We start from the raw sequence: 21421 nt of genomic DNA, 5'->3' as shown, positions 1-21421 counted from the left end.
CTTCATTTTCTGTAATTCAAAGGAAGGAAAAGTCTTTCGAAGTTGCACCAAGAATTTCTCCAGGCATTTCTTAAGGACAACCGCATTGAAATCCCGCTTCAGCAGTGCATCAGAACTTCAGACGCACAAATCTCAAGAAGCAAGCTTCAAACAACAGTGCATTTTATTATTCTGTTCTTGCTCACTTGTAATAAGCTTTAAATAAAAAGCTCAGGTGCGCTGGTTTTGTATACGAAGAGATTTGTGCTTTCGAAATCGTGAGTAGGTGCCAAAGCCGGCCATTGTGGCGGCCATTTTGGGATTCTAACAAGTCTATCCTTAAGAAGCTTCACTGAGAATTCCTGTAGATTTTCACTAGTAATTCCGCTAGAAATTTCAAAATATCTTCAAGAATTCTACCAGGAATTTAATCGTGCGTTCAACTGAAATTTCTTTAGGAATTCTGAATTCTTGAATATTAACTCTAAAAGGGATACCTGGGGTCCATTGGACCCCAGGCGCCTTTCAGGGCTCGTCGTTGATGGAACACACTCAGCGAGGTGACGAAACTGAGGCCATGAAGGTATCCCTTTTAGGGTTAAACAGCAGGTTCAGTATTTAACAATTTAGTTAAATACTGAACCTGCTGTTTAATATTCTAGAATTCAGAAGCTACGTCTTGTAAGAGGTCCACCAGTAATTTATCTAGAAATTCCACTGGAAGTTTCTCTTGATTTCCACAATTCCACAATCCACGAGTTCCACAATAAAATCCTTTAGGAATTCTTCCGAAAATTCCAGGAGTTTCCATAGGGGAGTTCCACTGGGAACTACCGTAGAAGTTGCACTGCGTAATTCTCGTTGAGAACTGCTCACTATTTATATCATGTCTTAAACAAGTTTAGGTGGTAGTTTTTTGAAAGTCTTCGCTAAAAAAATGTGAAAATCTATTTGGTCGCTCAAATTGATGGACGGGGATTTAGTCATACCCGCAATCATTTCTGCGGATTCCGATCTCAGTGTGAATTATCACTGAGATTTCTTTTACGGGCTTCTTTGGGATTGCTTTTTAAAAGTTTCAGTGGGATTTCTTAAAAGAAATTTTAACGGAAAGTCTTCTTTAATTTGCTTTGGGAACCCCTCAAGATTTACCTTGAGATTTTTTGAAATATCTTTGTGATCTTTTCTAGAAGTTCTATCGAAAATTCTTCAAAAAGTTTCTTTGGGAATTCTTCCAGAAATTCGTCTAGAAGTAACTGTAGGAATTTATTCGAAAGATACTCCATCATTTTTTTCCGGAAGTTCAACCGTGAGTTTCTTCAAAAGTCTTTCAAATAATTATTCCTGGAGTTACTCAGGAAATCTTCTACAAGTTCCTCCATGAGTTCTTTCAAAAGTTCTTCCGGAGATTCTTCCAGGAGTTTATCTGGGAATTCTTCTAAAAAGCATCCCAAAGTTTCTCAGGAATATGTCACGGAAGATTCTCATGGAAGTTCCTCCAGAAGCAACTGCAAAAATTTATCCGGATTCTTCTGGTAGTTCCCAGAAGATGACTCCCGTAAGATTCTTCGAGAATTCTTCCGAGAGCTCCATCTGTAAACTACTCCCGTCCCGATTAAACCCCTACAAAAACTCCAATGAGAATTCTGAGAAACATCCTTCAGAAATTCGAAGTTCCCTGCTAGAATTATTCCAGCAGTTCCTGCAAAAAATATTCAAAAGACCTTTGAGATTATTTTCAAAATGTCATTCGGACCTTTCGCACCGAGGTTTTTATCTGGAGACTCCTTCACTAGTTTTTCAAAAGTTCTCCGAAATGTTCTTCATAAATTGATTCGAGATCTGTTTTTTTTTTCATTCGATGTATTCCTCAAAGAAAACAACCTGGATATTCACCTAGGATTCTTCATTAAAATTTTCTAGGAGATATGCCTGGGATTTCTTCTGAAGTGTATACTGTAATGAGGAAAATTTGTGAATATGCTCGAGATCAATTCTAATATAATTGAGAAAAACAATGTTTCTGGATAAAACCCGTGAGGTGATCCTGTATGCATTGTAAGAATCAGTAAGCATTTTCCTAAGTTTAATGCACATTTGTAGTGTTCTGAAGTAAAAGAGCACCTTGAGATCCCAGCAATCTTATTTTTGATGGCCTACTTTTAGGTCATTTCGGGCAAAAATCATATAATCAGATAAGTAAATCATTTTCTATTGAGAATATCAAAATGTAAACGTCTGGTATAAAACCTGAATCAGCATCCCCCCTTAGGATTAGAAATTCCTAGACATAACTCAAGCTATGTAAGCAACTATTGCAGCCAACTAAAGGTAACCTGCTAGAAAAAATACGATTACAGGATTGACTGATGGACCTAGAATAATATTGAAACCTCGACTGCCTGGGTTCTGAAATGGTTATCCATTGGGCAAAATATTACTCTGTCTTTCAGAAATTCGATCACGACACCCATGGCATTTTTCAGGATTCTCCTTGTTTTTTCGTAGTTCTTTCAGAGATTCCCCCCGGGCTTCCTTCCGAAATTCTATCAGAAATTCTAACAAGATTCCATCGTTGAGTCCTGCCGAGCTTTCTTCATTGCTTCTTCCCGGGTTTTCTTTAAGGAATCCTCCTGTGATTCTCGCATGGGTTCTTTTAAGGATTACTCCGAGATTCCTTGGGAAATTTATTCCGAAATTCCTTCAGCCACTCTTGCAGGTATTTCCTGGATTCTTTCAGGGATGCCCTTTTTGGGATCCTTTAAGAAGACGTGTTACATCCAGTCGGACGGAAATACTGTACGTAGTTTCCCCTATGTTGCAAAATAACTGAGCTTTGAGCATCTCGGCGATCTTCAGGCGATGCGAAAATTTCACAACGAAATATGTACTATAAAGGACTACTCGAGCGTTTCCGTTGCTACTCGAGAACTGAACAGTGCTGACAAGTTGCGGCTATTCCTAAGTAACCACGGTGCTGAAGCCTTATTGCATGCAGATATACATACGGTGTATATAGAGCAATCATTACTTTATATGCAAACTTAAGGTTGATTTAAAGTGGAAATGGGCAATTATAGAATCAAATTAAGATTATACTGGTATAATCTTAGAACAGTCGCATAATTGCCCATTGCCACTTTAAATCAACCTTAAATTTGCATGTAAAGTAATGATTGCTTTAAATACACCGTATATCTGCATGCAATAAGGCTTGGGCACCGTGGTTACTTGGGTTGCTGCTCGTGTTTTTGTTCGCTTAATCATGGCTTTGGCCTACGAACTGCGCTCAGTTCTAGAGTCTCATGTTTCATACGTCATGCCTCAACGGTTCGAGTTCAATATATTCAACGATCCAATACTTGTCTGTGGTTTGCGCTTATAGTCGTTGCCGTTCGTAGATTTTCAGCCGGGCTTCTTGTATGGTATTTGAGGTTTCAGGAACAGAAGATTGGTGACCTAAGGTGTCTGACACCTTCCAGTGGAGGAGCATTTCATATTTAGCTACTGGATGCCAGAACAGACGAACCTCCTTGATGAACGTCACTTTATACTCTAGACGTACACAGATAATGAGAATTACACGTCATTTCGTTTACATTTGTTTACACGCATGTAAATTTCGTTTTAGTCATGTAAACTTCCAGCAGTGTCGATTTACCAGATGTATCATGTAAATTTCCATTATACAGGGGATGGCCAAAATGTTTGGGATAGGCAACTTTTTTTCTCTCACAAAAAGTTCAACATGCTGTAACTTTTCATAGAGTGCATCAAAAATTCTCAAATTTTGACTGTTTGTCAACCTATTATATGTGTAACTTTTTTCAATGTTTGAAAAGTACCTATGTTTTAAAGATTTTTTAAGCATTAATATATTGTTGATAAACGTTCAAAATTTCATTCAATTCGGTTCACTGGTCTCCGAGATATGACAGCTCAAAAATTAGTTGTCCAAAAAATAGTGTTTTACGAGAACAATTCTAGCTTCGCGAAAAACTAACCAATCGAGCCCAAATTTATACCAATGATGCACATATAATAGGTTGACAAACAGGGAAAATTTGAGATTTTTTAATGCACTCTATGAAAAGTTACAGCATGTTGAACTTTTTTGTGAGAGAAAAAAATGTTGCCTATCCCAAACATTTCGGCCACCCCCTGTATGTTATGTAATTACTAACTTACACATTGGGGTGCCTGGCACCTCCTAGAACAAATTTGGCACTCCCTAGAATTTTTCCTTGACAGTTACCTTAAATTTAAAACTTCACACAATTATTCCTGTATTTATTTATGGCACATTTGAACAAAACTTAAGGGCGAACGAGCCGGTCGGAGAAATATCCGTCATTGCTCTTGTTGCTACTAAGATGGTAATCACAGATTACCATATTCATATTATGTAACAAAAACTTATCATTGTGTATGCTCACTTGCAGTGCATATGATGATTGATTTTCAGTCTCTTCTGTGCGATAGAAAGTGAGATTACCATCTTCGAAATCGCGAGGCAAATTGTTAGAAAGAGAGGGACGATAGGAAAAACAACACGGCGTCCCGTATCACCTTGAGCACACCCGGAATTACTTACCTATTATATACTTGTTGTACGTTTTGGTGTTTTGGATATTGGTAAGAACAGTCAACAGACTTTTCCATGGATTCTTCCAGAAATACCTCTATCTATTCAAACAGTGATTTCTCTAGGCTTCCTTTATGGATTCCTCCCGAAATTTCTTCAATAAACTTCCCTTAGGATTCTCCAGGCAGTCCTGATGGGGTTGTACAAACTAGAAATTTCTGCAGAGATTAATCCAACAATTTCTCTTAGGAATTCTTTGGGAATTCTTACTATGATACTTCGCGGAATTCTTCTAGGGATTCCTCTAAAAATTTCTATTGCGATTCCTTCAGAAATTCCTGGTGAGATTATTCAAGACAATCTTCCTGGGATCCTTTCAGAAGTTCCTCTGGTGATTTTTCCCGAAATTCCTTCAGAGCTTTTATTCAGAGATTCTTCCAGAAATTTCTCATGGGATTCCTCCTAGAGCTTATATTGACCTTCTTCCGGGATTCGTCATACAACTCATGTTGCAATTCTTCCAGCAATTTCTCTTACAAGCTGTTACAACTCCTCCACAAATTCTCAATGTGGTACCTTCAGGAATTCTACTAGGGAAGTTCTTCCGGAAATTCTTCTGGAAAATCTCCCTGGGATTTTTCTAAAAATCCCTTCGGTGCTTTCAGAGATTTCTCCAGAAGTTCTTCCAGAAATTCCACAGGGGATTTCTCCAAGAACTTCGATTGACCTTCCTCCATGAATTCCAGCTGGAGTTCTTCAAACAATCCCCATTGGGACTCCTTTAAAAATACTTCTAGGGATTTCTCCTGGCATACTTACTTGCTACAAAACTTTCGGGAAATCTTCCTGAGATTCTTCCAGAAATTCCTGCTGCGATTCCATCAGGGATTCCATCAGGGATTCCTCCAGTGTACGTATACTGATTCTTTCAAGGAGAACTGTAGGTATTCCTGCAGGCATTTGTTAGAGAAACTTCTCTTAGGATACCTCTGGCATTCTTGATTCTACGATTTCTTCACCAACCGGAGTTCTGGGAATTCCTTTAGCTGTTCCAGCCAAGCAATTCCTGCGATTCTTCCAGCTTCCTCCAGTTATTCTAACTGTAATACTTCAGAAAATAATGCTACAGATTCTTCTAGAGCTTCCTCCTGGCTTCTTTGCTGGGATCTTTCCAGGCAATCTGCCTGGAATTCTTGCAGGAATTACTTCGGTTATTATACCAGGGATTTCTCCAAAGACTCATCCAGGAATTTCTCCAGAGATTTTATCCAAGGATTCCACCAGAAATTTATCATGGAATTCTAGCAGAAACTCCTTTTGGCCTTCCTCCATGAGTCCTTAAACAACTCCTCATGTGGTTCTTCCCGAAATTTTTACTTTGATACGTCCAGAATTTCTTCTAGTGATTAGAAGTTAGCACAAATGTATATAATTAAGTTAATAAAAATGATTTTCAGCATTGAAGCTGCAACCACGGAAGCTGCTCTCGATAGTTGGTTTGTCGTGCCGAAAATGAATATTCTCCCCAACAGCAATACGAGCCTTGCAGAAGTACCTTCGGTGTTTCCTGATGGAAATCTTAAAGGATTTTTTTCCTTGTATTTCTCCAAATATTTCTCATTGGATTGCTCCAGGAGCTCCTCTTTCATCTAGAAACTCCTCCTGGGATTTTAGGAAAGCCCCCTTAGATCTTTTCCAGAAATTCTTACTGTGATACCTGTAGAAATGTTTCCTGGCATTCATGCTGGGATTTGTCTAGGCAGCTTTCCTAGGATACTTCCAGAAATGCATTTGATTCTTCCAAGGATTTTTCTGGAGTTTTCATTCATTGATTACTCAAGGAATACCAGCTGAAGGAATCGCCAAACGAATTTCGGGAATAGTTGGAATTTCCAGAGAAATCCTATTTGATAAATTGAGAGATGGTTATTTTTTTTAAACTTCTGCGGTATATTCATAGGAATTTAATCAGCAATTTCTTTGGATATTTTTTGAACTATAATTCCAATGCCTATTCTTCTGAAACTATATAAGCAATTTCTTTTTCAGTTATTTTGCAAATATCTCAGGCAATTTTATTGTGTTTCCTTTTGTTTTTTTATGATGTAATTGTATCGGTATTGGTATTGGTATTTATACTAGTATTTATATTTATTGCTTCCGAAAATTACTGAATCGGAAATTCAGAAGTTCTCAACTCGGCTTGCTCAAAGAAAATCTTATGAAATACACGAAAAACTTCGTGACAAATTCCTAAAAAAAATTGTTGGAAAATTTTCCATCAAAATAACCTTAGAACTTAGTAGCTACCAAAAGAATGCATATAAGAATAACCAGAGGAGGCTTTTAAAAAAAAATGACCAAAACCAATCTTATTTATCGCGAAAATATATTCTACTAGCTTTCCCGGCAAACTTTGTCTTGCCAATCTTGTGGTGGATTGTCAGACTGCGCTCATTTAGCACCGCACTCTAGATTGATTTCATTTGATTTTCTTCCCAGATCATCAAAAATCAGCACTTTTTCAATTTTCTTAGTTTTTGATGATTTTCGTAACTTTTACTATTTATAAACACAGCCACCATGAGTACGAATCAAACCATGCAAGAGTCATCCTGATCCGTTCACCCGTTCGTGAGTTTTGTTGCCTCAAAGAAACTTCAAACTCATTTTTATATATATAGATAAAAATTTCTACAAACATTCACAAAAAATTCCGAAGAAATTCTCAAAGAATTTTCCAAAATCATCAATGGAAATTCTGAAAAAAAAACTAGAAAGAAACCCAAAAATAATTGCCGTAGAATCACCGTGACATAATTTTTAAAGAACCGCAATTCAATTCCCAAAGTAAATTTTTAAGAAATTTACCTAATCAATTTCTAAAGGAATAGCTGATGAAATTCCTAAAAAAAATTCAATGCGAGTAACATCGGAATTGCCGAAAGTATTCCGAAATCATCTGCTGCAGGAATTCCTTGCCTAATTACTGCAGAAATCCAGAAGAAATTGTCTAAAAAAAAAATAATTAAAATTATAAAAGCGACTCACAAAATAATTTCCAAGGAATTGGCGAAGGAATACCGAATAGCTTAGATTATGAAAGTCAAAAAAATCGACGAAAATCCCAAAAAAAAAATAAAATGACTTTCCGAAGAAATTTCCAAAAAAAAATGTGAGGAAATCCCCAGAGTCATTGTCGAATGAATTAACCAAGGCTTCACCAAAAGATTTCCCAAAGGAATTACCATAGAGTATTTTAAAAAGCAAATATCAATATAATTGCTGACATTAACAAAACAATGCTTGACAAACTACTAAACAATTGGCGAAGGAACTCTCTAGAAAATAATTCAAAGAATTTGCCAATGAAATAAAAAAGCCAAATAAAATCGTAATGGAGTTGCCAAAGAAATTTACAAAGTAATTGCCGTTGAAATTTTCAAAGAATACGTGGAAGGTGTTAAGAATACAATTCTAAACATATTATCAAAATTTTTTTCAAATAAATTGCCGGATCCAAAGATATAACCGAAGAAAATTTCCAAATCCAAAGTAATTACATACTGAGAGATTTCCAAAAGAAGTCTGAAATAAATTGTAAAACAATTTCTAAATGAATTACCGGGAATGTTCCCTGAGGAATTACCGAAAAAATGTTTTGCCGAAAACACATATTCCTTGTATTATACGTACTGTAGCCTTTGCTCCATTTCCATTAATATGCCAGATATAATTTCATCAACAGATTCAAATATCAATATGAAACTGACCTTCAATCAGTACATCAATGCCCACTATAGATCAATTAATTACATTGCGCCGAACAGTTAGGCAATTTTCTCGCTATGAAAAGCTTTAATCGGCCTTCAATCGGCCGCGAATGAGATATCCGAAGGTCAAGTACGTTTGGAATTTCCGGAGAAAGTCGGGGAAGAAAAAGTTGCGACCGAGCCCAAACTGAGCGAGCCTTCAACGTAAGCCGTTACACTGCCGAACCATTTCGAAGAAGCTCGGGGGAAATATCGAACTTCCGTTAAGTTCGGTCGATGGCACCTTCCCTAATCTGAGGATCACGGTTTCATTTTACTTTCGTTCGATCCGCAGATTAGTGTAGAAGTGTCGTTGTTAACCTTGTAGAAATAGCCGTTGAATGTGAGTGAAAGTAACGTGGTGATATTTCTTTAGTTTAATTGTTCTTTTTGTTAGTTCCTAGTTTTCAGTCCAAGTTAGGAAAGAAGTGCGTAGGGTTTGTGCGTTTACCTCGACAGATTACCAGGTAATGTGCTCTTTGTGCTCGTCTTAAGAACCCGTGCATGTGCTAATTGTACGTGAATAGCCCACTGGCTAGATTCTTCCACAGCGACGCTTCTCTGCCGATCGACTCGGAACTTCCGGCGAACGAATACTGCCGAAGAAGAGGCACGTCAACACGCCGCTTAGCGAACTTCTGTGGTCGTCTACTGCCACTTGTCAGGCCCGTCTTGAAGGTCGTTCAAGGTTTCGCAAGAACACCCCCCCCCCACGTGACAGACCACCCCGTACACGTGGTCCAAGCGGTCGATCCACCGGCGCGACACACCAGGAGCGCAGAAACAATCAGCAGGTCAGCAAAAACCACGTAGCTGCTCGGTGAGTCGTTTCCTTTTTTGCACCGTCTTTTTTTGTGGAGTGGGGCGTCCGGTGAGGACGCCTCGGAGAAGTTTTTTGCCGACCATAAGGTCGAGAATAATTTTGGACGTCTAGTCGGAAACAGCGTTCGCAAATGTAAGGTTGGGTGGTTGCTTGGATTCAAAAGCGTGCGCACGTAGTTTATGGAAGCTCCACCCAACCCTATTGTTTAAGTCACCCGGGTGCATCAAGCCTCCATAGCTAGCTTGCCGCATCGTCAAGGGAGAAAATATCAATGGATCGTGTACACGAATAGAGCACAAGAACAAGATAGAAGGATAGATAGAAAAGAAACGCACAAGAGAGCAGGACTGAAACAGGTACACGTTGTAAAAGTATATTAGGGAACAAATAGCATGTGAGTAGAATAAACTTTCGTTTCTGTTATTTATTGAATAAACGTGTTTAGTCTCTTAAGTATTATTGTGTTAGTAAGTTATACTACAGTCCTGCGAAAGATTTTTAAATTATTGAAATGTTGTCCCGTTACTTCGCGTATTTGTAGTAGATGTTGTTTGCGTGGCGCAATTTGACTGTAGTCTTGCGTATGCCCTTCTACGCTGGTAGCGCCTCTAGCGAGAAGTAGTGGAACCGCCAGTGATGATAAAGAGCTTGCGATAACTGATGTCGCGTGACATTTAGGTATGGGTGTTGTCTTACCGCGTTCTTTGGAGGAATGGTTTTGTAGTGTATCGGGTTATGTTGTTGGTAGGGTAATTACCCCAGTTAAGGTGTAGGAAATAGACGCGCTGGCTCGATCCTACTTTCTTCGGGAATTTTAAATGGACTCGCCCTGAAGAGTCTCAACCGGGCAAATTTAGAACTGGTCGTGCGGTCTCCTAACGGAGTGGCGCTTAAGCCGCATGATTTATTCCCGGATCGGCCAGTGCCGGCTACAGTACAAACTAGACTCGATTATCCGAAATGTACGAAGCTGAAATTTTGACTGATTACTACAATGTTGGTTTTAAGTAAGTTGTTCTTGAAAGCCTTTTTTTATAAGGGTTGTTATCATGCAATAAAACAAAAAGGATGTCATGATGAATACAAGTTACACGCAAATTTGGGATGTTTTAAAGTTTCCGAAATTTACACTTTCAAAAATTGCACTGAAAATGTATTCTTACCTAACTGATTGTTTTCAATCTACAAAACGAAGGAGTTGTTGCGATGATTGTTAAGTTCAAACTGAAAATACAAAGTTCATGTATTATACGCAATCGAGTTATCAAATTTTCAAAACTCACATGGCGGGGAGCATGTTTTATCAATACAACATTTCGGTTTTTTCAAAAAAGCTGTTCTTTAAAATATAGCGCGTTTAAATTTGCGGGCTAATTTTTCCCTAAGAAATTGAGGGTGGATCGGTATTTCCTTTTACAAAAAAAAGCAAAATATCCTGGAAGCCACTGAAACTTAAACCCCCTAGGCACCCCCTAGGAAAAAATCCTAGATACGCCAATGAACTTACATGATATATAATGGAAGTTAACATTATATTTCATGAGATTTACATGACATGTCATGTAAACTTCTGTGGACCCTCACGTTCCAGTTATGTGCATTGTATGTCACATAAATTTACATTATTTATGCGTACTCCTCAATCTGGCTGAAGTCAGAAGGACAACAGTGCCCAGACTGCACTATCAGCTAAGTACACAACTCTTAGCTGGCGGTTGGTCCTTGGCATTGACTGACTCATGGAAGCATGAGGTAGGAACTTGTGAGGATCAGAACAATGTGAAATACTCCGTCAAGGTTATATCGATTCACCTTTTTTCAGCCTATAATATACTATTACAGGTAAAAAAACAACTTATTTGATGTTTGCAATGAAAAATTACACTAGTTTACAGCATTTTTGAACTCGGTAAGCTGATGATCTTTTTTGGTGTAGAATCATGCCCTGAATTCGAAAACGCGAAGGAAAAAAATTACAGTAGAGCGGAAATTTTTTCGACTTTCCATACAAGGTTGATGATTTGAAATCGATTTTTGTTCTATTTTTAAGCAAAGTCGCTCACTTCACACATCTCATTCTCCGTAGTCAATGCTCCGATTGAGCTGATTTTTTTACTGTAACTCGTCTACATATGATATGTCAAATAAACGTTGAGAAATGATTTTTAAGTTGTTTTTTTCTTATTAAAAAAATACATTTCTTCATATATTTTTGGAAAATTTGCTAAAATTTAAGGAGATTGTCCCAAAACTCGACAATATCTTGAATTTCATCAATCTGACGCAAAACCTGCATTCAGATGATCGAATTGTATTATTTTCAGCTTTTAATTTATGGAAAAAGATTTAAATTTGGTTGAACAAAACGCAAGATTTTTGAATTTTATTAAATTCTATATTTTAAAAAGTTGTAAAACTCGATATTGAGCTAAAACTCAAAAACTGTTCTACTTTAAATTTTTTGAAGCACGGCTTCGAAATCAGCACTAAATTATGCTTCAAAAATTTTGGTCGTTGACGGAGGTTCACAATTTTCGTTTTATTTTGTAAACTAGTGTTATAGACAAATTTGTGCGACCAATTTTTAACCGTTCCACCCTTTTATCACTTAAGGCTACCTTCATCATACGTGCGCGATTGTCAAATCGTACAATCCTGATTGATTTCGATAATTAAATTTCGATGTCATCCCACTACTGATGGATGCATGCATACAAAAAGGGGCGCTAGCTTCCAGCATCTGGTCATCAGTGAAGTGCGACCACATACGGACCCTATCCTACTGGACCGATGGACGTTCTGGCGAAAAACCGGACGTTTATTAAAATTTGTAATTTAGTTAAAAGCACTCCTGGCGAGAGTGGTTTTCTTTCTGTCTGGGTATGGGACCAACGCCAATTGCAAATTGGCTTGGGTCGTTTACCGCCGTTTTATATTTGCACTTCTGGCCGGCGGTGAACGCCCGCGTTTTTATTCGCTTGGGTTGCCTCAGGGCTGGGAGATATGTGGAAATGGCGTTGTTGGTCGCAGATAAGTTGCCGCGAGGCAGAATGTCAATTAAAATCAATGTCCGAAAAAATCTACACAATGACGTTTATTAAGTAATTGAAATGCACGATACATTGTATTTCAATTACTTAAATTGAAATTGATATTTTTATTTCATTGACTGAGATTTTTTGCCCTGGGCTCATCTCAGGACTTACTGCTTTGGTTTCCTTCTAAAAGAAAAACTCACAATTTATGAGTTTGTCGAGAGTGTTAGTATCGCAATATTGAAATTACATTCATCAAGTTTCATTTTTATATAGAAGCCGATGAAGAGTTTTTCATATCATCAGTTCAAATTTTTGGCCCAACAACAAAAAGCGGACTTAATATCATTATGTTTTCTCACACTGTACTTAATTAATAACGTTTATGTCGTCATAGTAATATGACACATTTCAATCTATTAAGAGTAAACCTTACCTCTCTGGAATTGATGATCACCCCGTTGTTGGATATCACCGTCTGCTTGGTGCTCTCGATGTCGTTCACATCCACTCCACGGCAACAGTCGTCAATCAGTATGGTCCGGTAACCAGCCGACAAAGCATCAATCGCCGTCGCACCTGTGAAAAAAACGAGAAACAGAATCAATGTAGAAAAAAAACACTAAATTGCAAATTCCGATAACAATCTATTTTATTATTGTTCAATTCTCGTTGGCAACATGTATGCTGTCGTTGGTTGGGTTGTAACAGTTACAACACACGTGTTATTTGATTTGATCTGCTACCCCATCCCTCCCTGGCAACAACCGAGCAACACAATCGACCACGAGATAAATTCAAACGATAGCACATAAAACACACATCACATCGCTGGACTCATGATGTGTATCTACATATATTTATCTGCAAAACAACTGAACCGTAAGCTAGGCAAAGCATAACAATGTTGCGCACTAGTTCCATTCGTTCGTGGAATATAATCAATTCTGCTTAGGATGCAGTCAAATGAAACAACGAGCTCTTGATATCATCGTTTCCAATCAATTTTAAGATGGGTTGAAAAATAAACGATTTTGTTAATTGTGGCTAATACTTCAATATTATCAAACAAAATTATGTCAAATAGCTAACAACACAGTTTTGTCCATTATTTAATAAAAAAAAAATAGTTTTCAAAATCAATGAAGCTGTAGTGCATAGTCAAAGACGTGCCCATTAGTATGGGACAAACATCAAATTCTCGCTCCAGTCGGCTTTTTTGATTCCATTTAGGTCCTATATGAACTGTGCAAAATTTCAGCGCAATCGGTGAAACTATAATTTAGCGCAAGCAGTTCAAAGTTTTCATAGGATTCACTATGGGAAAAGTGACACTTTGAGATAAAAAATCCTAGAGGTCGCGCTTTGTCTCCCTAATTCAAATCGGTCAACGTTTTTTTGTAGAAAAATCATTCATTAAACTTTCTTTCGAAGACCTGTTTTGCGGTCTTGTGAAAACAGTTATTGATTTATTACCGATTAGTGATCCAACGAACGGCTTTTGGTTTGTTTTATTAGCAGCACTGTAGCTGCTGCCTTGGCTGCTGCTGTTTCTGGGGGTGGTGATGTCACCCGCCACCCCATGCAACAACGGCAGCAGTAGTGCTGCTGATAAAACAAAACAAAAAGTTGTTCGTTGGATCACTAATCGGTAATAAATCAATAACTTTTTCCACAAGCATCCCATCGTTTTGCGGTCTTCGAAGGAAAGTTTCATAAGTGAATTTTCTACAAGAATCGTTTATCAATGGATCAATGGAGCCGACATTTCCGCTACTCACCGCATCAAAACAAAAGCACCACCGTATATGGACGGTAACACAGTGACAGCAGTCGAGTTACGTCAAACACACAAGGCTACGGTGGCGCTATCTGTTCATTTCATAGCGGCCGTTTTAGTTATTTTAGTAATCCATTAGAATTAAGGAGACAAAAAGCGAGCTCTCTGATTTTTTTGTCTGAAAGTGTAACTTTTCTCATAGTAAAACCTATGCAAACTTTGAACCGCTTGCGCTAAATTATAGTCTCGACCGATTGCACTGAAATATTGTACATTTCATATGGGACTTTAATGGAATCAAAAAAGTTGACTGGAGCGAGAATTTGATGTTTGTCCCATACTAGTGTCCATCTTTAGTTAAGTTAATTCGTTGGTCATACAATATATACTGGGCACGGTAAAGGCTGGGTATGCTGCGCAATTCAGATCCCATTGTGATCCACTAGCCTCTGCCCAGCAACTCCTATCCCTACCTCCACGCGGTACCGGCCGGAAACCATGAGCAATCTTAGGGAAGATTGGGTAACCAACCCCGGTGGGAACTTCGGTCGTAGGCTGACAGGGAAGGGGGGGGGGGTTTGCTTCGGCAAACCTGAGCGTCTGTTCTCCAGGAGGGGCGGCTCACAACAGCGTCTGATCCCCATGTTAGGGGCGGCTTAGCTACGTCCGAGTGCCAGGGAAGGACTCTAAGCTCAACTGTGCACTATGGTCCTCCGGAAAGTAGGGGGTTGGTGTCAGGCCCTACGAGCCAGCCGTAAATAACCGTTGTTGTAGCGGAAAATCAGCAACAGAATAATACGAACCGAGACCAACGGCAACGACCCAGCGAACAAAAAGGACTTGCGATTGGAAACTCTGTACGTGGAACTGCCGATCTCTCAACTTTATTGAGAGCACCCGCATGCTCGCCGATCTACTGAAGGACCACGGGTTCGGCATCGTAGCGCTGCAGGAGGTGTGTTGGACAGGATCCATGGTGCGAACGTTTAGAGGTAATCATACAATCTACCAGAGCTGCGGCAACACACGCGAGCTGGGAACAGCTTTCATCGTGATGGGTGATATGCAGAGGCGCGTGATCGGTTGGTGGCCGATCGACGAAAGAATTTACAGGTTGAGGATCAAGGGCCAATTCTTCAACTTCAGCATAATAAACGTGCACAGCCCACACTCCGGAAGCACTGATGATGACAAGGACGCATTTTACGCGCAGCTCGAACGCGAGTACGATCGCTGCCCAAGCCACGATGTCAAGATCATCATAGGAGATTTGAACGCTCAGGTAGGCCGGGAGGAGGAATTCAGACGGACGTTTGATAAGTTCAGCGCCCACCAGCAGACGAAAGAAATCGGCCTACGACTCATTGATTTCGCCGCCTCCAAAAATATGGCCATACGTAGCACCTTTTTCCAACACAGCCTCCCTTATCGTTACACCTTGTGATCACCACAGCAGACGGAATCTCAAATCGACCACGTTCTGATTGACGGACGGCACTTCTCCGACATTATCGACGTCAGGACCTATCGTGGCGCCAACATCGACTCCGACCACTATCTGGTGATGGTCAAACTGCGCCCAAAACTCTCCGTCATCAACAATGTACGGTACCGGCGACCGCCACGGTACAACCTAGAGCGACTGAAGCAACCAGATGTCGCCTCAGCATACGCGTAGAATCTCGAAGCCGCCTTGCCAGACGAGAGCGAGCTCGATGAGGCCCCTCTAGAGGACTGCTGGAGTACAGTGAAAGCAGCCATCAACGACGCAGCAGAGAGCACCATCGGGTACGTGGAACGGAATCGACGGAACGAATGGTTCGACGAAGAGTGCAGAACGGTTTTGAAGGAGAAGAACGCAGCGAGGGCGATAATGATGCAGCAAGGGACTCGACAGAACGTGGAACGTTACAAACAGAAGCGGAAACAGCAGACCCACCTCTTTCGGGAGAAAAGCGCCGCCTGGAAGAAGCGGAGTGTGAAGAAATGGAACTGCTGTGCCGTTCCCAAGAAACACGTTAGTTCTATCAGAAACTCAACGCATCCCGCAACGGCTTCATGCCGCGAGCCGAAATATGCAGGGATAAAGACGGAGGCCTCTTGACGGACGGACGTGAGGTGATCGAAAGGTGGAAGCAGCACTTCAATCAGCACTTGAACGGCGTGGAGCCAATGGCAACGGAAGAAACGACGACGCCAGTGCAGCGGAGGACGGAAATGAACCAACTCCCACGCTGAGGGAAGTTAAGGATGCCATTCACCAGCTCAAAACCAACAAAGCAGCTGGTAAGGATGGTATCGCAGCTGAACTCATCAAGATGGGCCCAGAAAAGTTGGCCACCTGTCTGCATCGACTGATAGTCAGGATCTGGGAAACCGAACAGCTACCGGAAGAGTGGAAGGAAGGGATAATCTGTCCCATCCACAAGAAAGGCGATCATTTGGAATGTGAGAGCTTCAGGGCGATCACTATTTTGAATACTGCCTACAATGTGCTATCCCAGATCATCTTCCGTCGTCTGTCACCTAAAACGAATGAGTTCGTGGGAAGTTATCAAGCCGGCTTCATCGACGGCCGCTCGATAACGGACCAGATCTTTACCGTACGGCAAATCCTCCAGAAATGCCGTGAATACCAGGTTCCAACGCATCACCTGTTCATCGACTTCAAAGCGGCTTGCGACAGTATCGACCGCGCAGAGCTATGGAGAATGATGGACGAAAACGGCCTTCTTGGGAAGCTGACTAGACTGATTCAATCAACGATGGACGGTGTGCAAAACTGCGTAAGGGTTTCGGGTGAACTATCCAGTTCATTCGAATCTCACCGGGGACTGCGACAAGGTGACGGACTCTCATGCCTACTCTACAACTTCGCTCTGGAAGGTGTGATGCGACGAGCCGGGCTCAATAGCCGGAGAACGATTTGCACAAAATCCGGACAACTTGTGTGCTTTGCGGACGCCATGGACATTATTGCCAGAACATTTGAAACGGTGGCAGAGCTCTATACCCGCCTGAAACGCGAAGCAACAAACGTCGGACTGGTGGTGAATGTCTCAAAAACAAAGTACATGCTGGTAGGCGGAATCGAACACGACCGGATCCGTCTGGGTAGTAATGTTACGATAGACGGGGATACTTTCGAGGTGGTGGAGGAATTCGTCTACCTCGGATCCTTACTGACGGCTGACAACAACGTGAGCCGTGAAATTCGGAGGCGCATCATCAGCGGAAGTCGGGCCTACTACGGGCTCCAGAAGAAACTGCGGTCGAAAAAGATTCACCCACGCAGCAAATGCGCCATGTACAAAACGCTAATAAGACCAGTAATCCTCTACGGGCACGAGACATGGACCATTCTCGAGGAGGACCTGCAAGCACTCGGAGTTTTTGAGCGACGCGTGCTAAGGACGATCTTTGCCAGTGTGCAGGAGAACGGTGTGTGGCGGAGAAGGATGAACCACGAGCTCGCTGCACTTTACGACGAACCCAGCATCCAGAAGGTGGCCAAAGCCGGAAGGATACGGTGGGCAGGGCATGTTGCAAGAATGCCGGACAACAACCCTGCAAAGCTGGTGTTTGCAACTGATCCGGTTGGCACAAGAAGGCGTGGAGCGCAGAGAGCACGATGGGCGGACCAGGTGGAGCGTGACTTGGCGAGCATTGGGCGCGACCGAGGATGGAGAGCGGCAGCCACGAACCGTGTACATATTATGGAAAAATATTGTTGATTCAGTTTTATCTTGAATTTGATGTAATACTAAATAAATGGAATGAAAGTACTTCTAGAATTTCTGATCTCAATTAGAAAATCTCTGATTATATTTTCTAAAAGTCTTAGAAACCGCTGGAACTCTGATGCCAATCAAAAAATACCACGAAATATTTTTGGAATATCCGATCTCAATTAATAACTCTAACTTTGTTTTGTAGAACTCAGGTGTGAAAAGGAAATACCATGAAATTTTTTTTGTAAGTCTGATCTCATTGTTCATATTGATTTTTTTTTATACATTCAGCGCTCAATTTAAAATTTTCAAATTTTTTTTTTAGAACTCTAGTGCTAAGAAGAAATTTTATGAAATATTTTTTGAATTTATGAACTTAATTCGGAAGTTCTTGAAAAAAATGAACGGAAATACTTTCGTTTTTTAGGTATTTTTTTTTAAATTTATGATCTCAATTAGGAATTACTAGCTCCTTTGTTGGTTTTGAGCTGGTGAATGGCATCTTTAACTTCGCTTAGCGTGGAAGTTGGGCCATTTCTGTCTTCTGTTGCATTGCTTTTGTTCTCCACGCCATTTAGGTGCTCATCGAGGTGTTGCTTCCACCATTCGATCACCTCACATCCATTCTTGAAGAAGTTTCCGCCTTTATCCCTGCATATATCAGCTCGTAGCACGAAGCCGTTGAGTGATATTTTGTGCTTCTGGTAGAACTTCCGTTTTTCATGAAATCGGTATAGCAGTTCCATTTCTTCGTATTCCGCTTCTTCCAGGTGACGCTTTTTCCCACGAAAGTGGCGGGTCTGCTGTTTCCGTTTCTGTATGTAGCGTTCTATGTTCTGACGGGTTCTATGCTGCAGCATTACCGCACTTGCTGCATTTTTTCCTCCAAAATCGCTCTGCACTCCTCGTCGAACCATTCGTTCCGTCGACCTCATTCCACGTACCCGATGGTGCTCTCTGTTGCGTCGTTGATGGCTGCTTTCACTGTACTCCAGCAGTCCTCTAGAGAGGCCTCATCGAACTCGCTCTCGTCTGGCAACGCAGCCTCGAGATTCTACGCGAGTGCTGAGGCGACATCCGGTTGTTTTAGTCGCTCTAAGTTGTACCGTGGCGGTCGCCGGTACCGAACATTGTTTGTGACGGAGAGTTTTGAGCGCAGTTTGACCATCACTAGATAGTGGTGTGGTCGGAGTCGATATTGGTGCTACGATAGGTCCTGACGTCGATAATGTTCGAGAAGTACCGCCCCTCAATCAGAACGTGGTGGATTTGTGCCTCTGCATGTCGTCCATCACTATAAAAGCTGTTAGCAGCTCAAATGTGTCGCGGGAACTCTGGTAGATGGTATGATTACCTCTAAACGTTCGCAACATGAATATTGTCTAACACACCTCCTGCAGCGCTACGATGCCGAACTCGTGGTCCTTCAGTAGATCGGCGAGAATGCGGATGCTCTCAATGAAGTTGAGATATGTTATTGACATTATGTTTGATCGGATACAGATTGGACGGATCTATGTTCACTTTACTATCTATATTTAGCGTGTGATCTATGTGGTTTTTCAATTATCAATCCTAAAATAATTTATGATATTTATTTGCATTGCGTGATCGCCAGCGTGTTACATCCGAAATCTTCTGTTCCATTTTACGATTATTCGGAAATAGTGAGTAATAATTTATCGTTCACAATTTAGCAATTCTAACGACCCTAATTTCCAGCCCCATTCCATACTCACCGACGCAAACATCATAAGCAAGCCCGCAGACGTAAATATCCGTTGCTCCCTTCATCCTCAGCTGCCCGCACAGCGTCGTGTCCGAAAGCTTTTTGTTGTCCCAGAAAACGGAGTACGAGTCCACCTCCGGATTGGTGCCCTTGTACACCTTGATGCCTTGATCGACAATCTAAATTAGACAAAAGCAAGCAGAAAGCATAATAACAAGAGTCAGTCAATCATCGACCTTTTCCGCGAACCGCAGAGAGTGGGCGGCTGGGCGAGGGCAAACTTTCAATTACAGAGGTGTAGGTTACCTACCTTCAAGTCCTTGTGCAGTTCCGAGCCCCAAGAATCCTGAACGCAATGCCGTGGCCAAAGTCGTTGCTTCATCGGGGGCGGACCGGCGAAAATAACCGTATCGTACACCTGGGCGTTATCGGCGTTCAACTGTGTGTGAAGAAGCGAAAAAGGCAAGAACTTGGTGTCAGAAGGGGAAGTCGTAGCCACGCTAGGCAGGCGGTAGTGCAATAGCGGGCCGAACTGGAGGCGATGTGAGATTATATTATATTCAAAGTTTAGTAATCTAGAATAGTACACCTACTAATGTTTTGTCAAAAACAAGTCGTCATTTCAAGACCAACAATTAAAAAGGCCGCATCAACATTTTGTAAACATCCGTACAGGTTCATTACGCAACTGAAATGAGTTGCATAATGAAAAATAGTTCATAATAGTTCATAATGTTCATAATGCAACTCATTTGAATTGCATTATGAACATTATGCAACTCAAATGAGTTGTATAATGAAAAAAAACCATTGCATAAAATTTTGTATGGAACTCGTCGCAAAACTCGATTTTTTTCAGCACGCTTCGTATTTATCAAACTCGACAAGCCTCGTTGTATAAATGTACGACTCGTGCTGAAAAAAAAAACAACTTTTGCAACTCGTTACATAAATAACTGTTAGATATTGCTCTATGGTACAATGGCACATATTGCCCATTTTACCAGATGTGCTGGTATGTCTGAAACATACAGGAAAACCTTATAATTAGAAGGCACGTAATGTTGCTAATTGACAAATTGAGAAATGAAATTTGTGAAAAAAAAATCGCATTTTGGTGGGATTCGAACCCACGGCTCCGTATTCGCTAGACCGGCGCTTTAACCAACTAAGCCACAGAACAAGTAGGGATTCTGCGGTGTTGTGGATTGGCATCTAAGCCGAAAGAGAGATGGGTTTGTGAAATAAGAGTGTCCACGGTGTGGCTTCGGAGTCAGTTTGGCTTTCTATTCCGCAGAATCCTTACTTGTGCTGTGGCTTAGTTGGTTAAAGCGCCGGTTTAGCGAATACGGAGTCTTAGGTTCGATTCCCATCAGAACGCGACTTTTTTCATAAATTTCATCTTTCAATTTGTCAATTAGCAACTTTTCGTGCCTCCTAATTACAAGTTTTTCCAGTATAGCTCTATGGGTTATCAAAAAGCTATCAACGGATCCTATAGCACGGCGCAGTCTCTGGAACATCAAATAATGGTATTATTTTACAGTAACTGCCTCCTCGGGTCAACACCATCGTGGGAATTGTTAAAGAGGAATGATTAAAAAAAAAACAGAGGGCAGAAAAAAACTAAGTGTGCGTTCTACATAGAGCTACTTGCCGGACTGGTCGGGTGGATCGGGCGCTGCTTGATGTTATCGATGAAGGAAACGTGGTCGCTCGGGTGCCAATCCAGCGAGTAGAACACCGAGTCGAAGTCCACCGTATCCAGGAGCTTGTTTATCGGGTCAATCACCTGTTGGGAGGAGAGAAAAAAAAAACGCAAATCGTTAAATGTGTACCATTAGGCAGGCAGCAAATTATTTTTCCACTGCTACTGGTGTTGATTTCGATGATTCTATGTTACTACTACTACTGTTTTGGAGGTGCCAAATTTTTAAGCACGGGTTT

The 21421-nt window shown here is 40.9% G+C and overlaps 1 protein-coding gene and 1 long non-coding RNA gene across 3 annotated transcripts in view; one reads left to right on the top strand and one right to left on the bottom strand.

Annotated features, from left to right (window-relative positions):
• Window positions 1-21421, bottom strand: part of LOC109419229 (nicotinamidase) — a 175994-nt gene that overhangs the window by 14239 nt on the left and 140334 nt on the right. For both annotated transcript variants that reach the window (XM_029867516.2, XM_029867513.2), the window contains exons 5-8: window positions 21132-21266; window positions 19785-19913; window positions 19485-19653; window positions 12671-12813 (exon numbers count right to left, since the gene is read on the bottom strand). In XM_029867516.2, the coding sequence (XP_029723376.2) occupies window positions 12671-12813; window positions 19485-19653; window positions 19785-19913; window positions 21132-21266 (576 nt within the window). The remainder of the gene's footprint in view (window positions 1-12670; window positions 12814-19484; window positions 19654-19784; window positions 19914-21131; window positions 21267-21421) is intronic.
• On the top strand, window positions 8296-9850 carry LOC134291651 (uncharacterized). Its single transcript, XR_009999212.1, has 2 exons — window positions 8296-8843; window positions 8904-9850. It is a non-coding gene; the product is annotated as an uncharacterized LOC134291651 (long non-coding RNA).

The sequence above is a fragment of the Aedes albopictus genome, chromosome 3 (assembly GCF_035046485.1).
Source record: "Aedes albopictus strain Foshan chromosome 3, AalbF5, whole genome shotgun sequence".
In the NCBI taxonomy this organism is placed as follows: Eukaryota; Metazoa; Arthropoda; class Insecta; order Diptera; family Culicidae; genus Aedes; species Aedes albopictus.
Note: the sequence above shows the minus strand (reverse complement) of the source record. Positions and strands in the feature narration are given on the sequence as shown.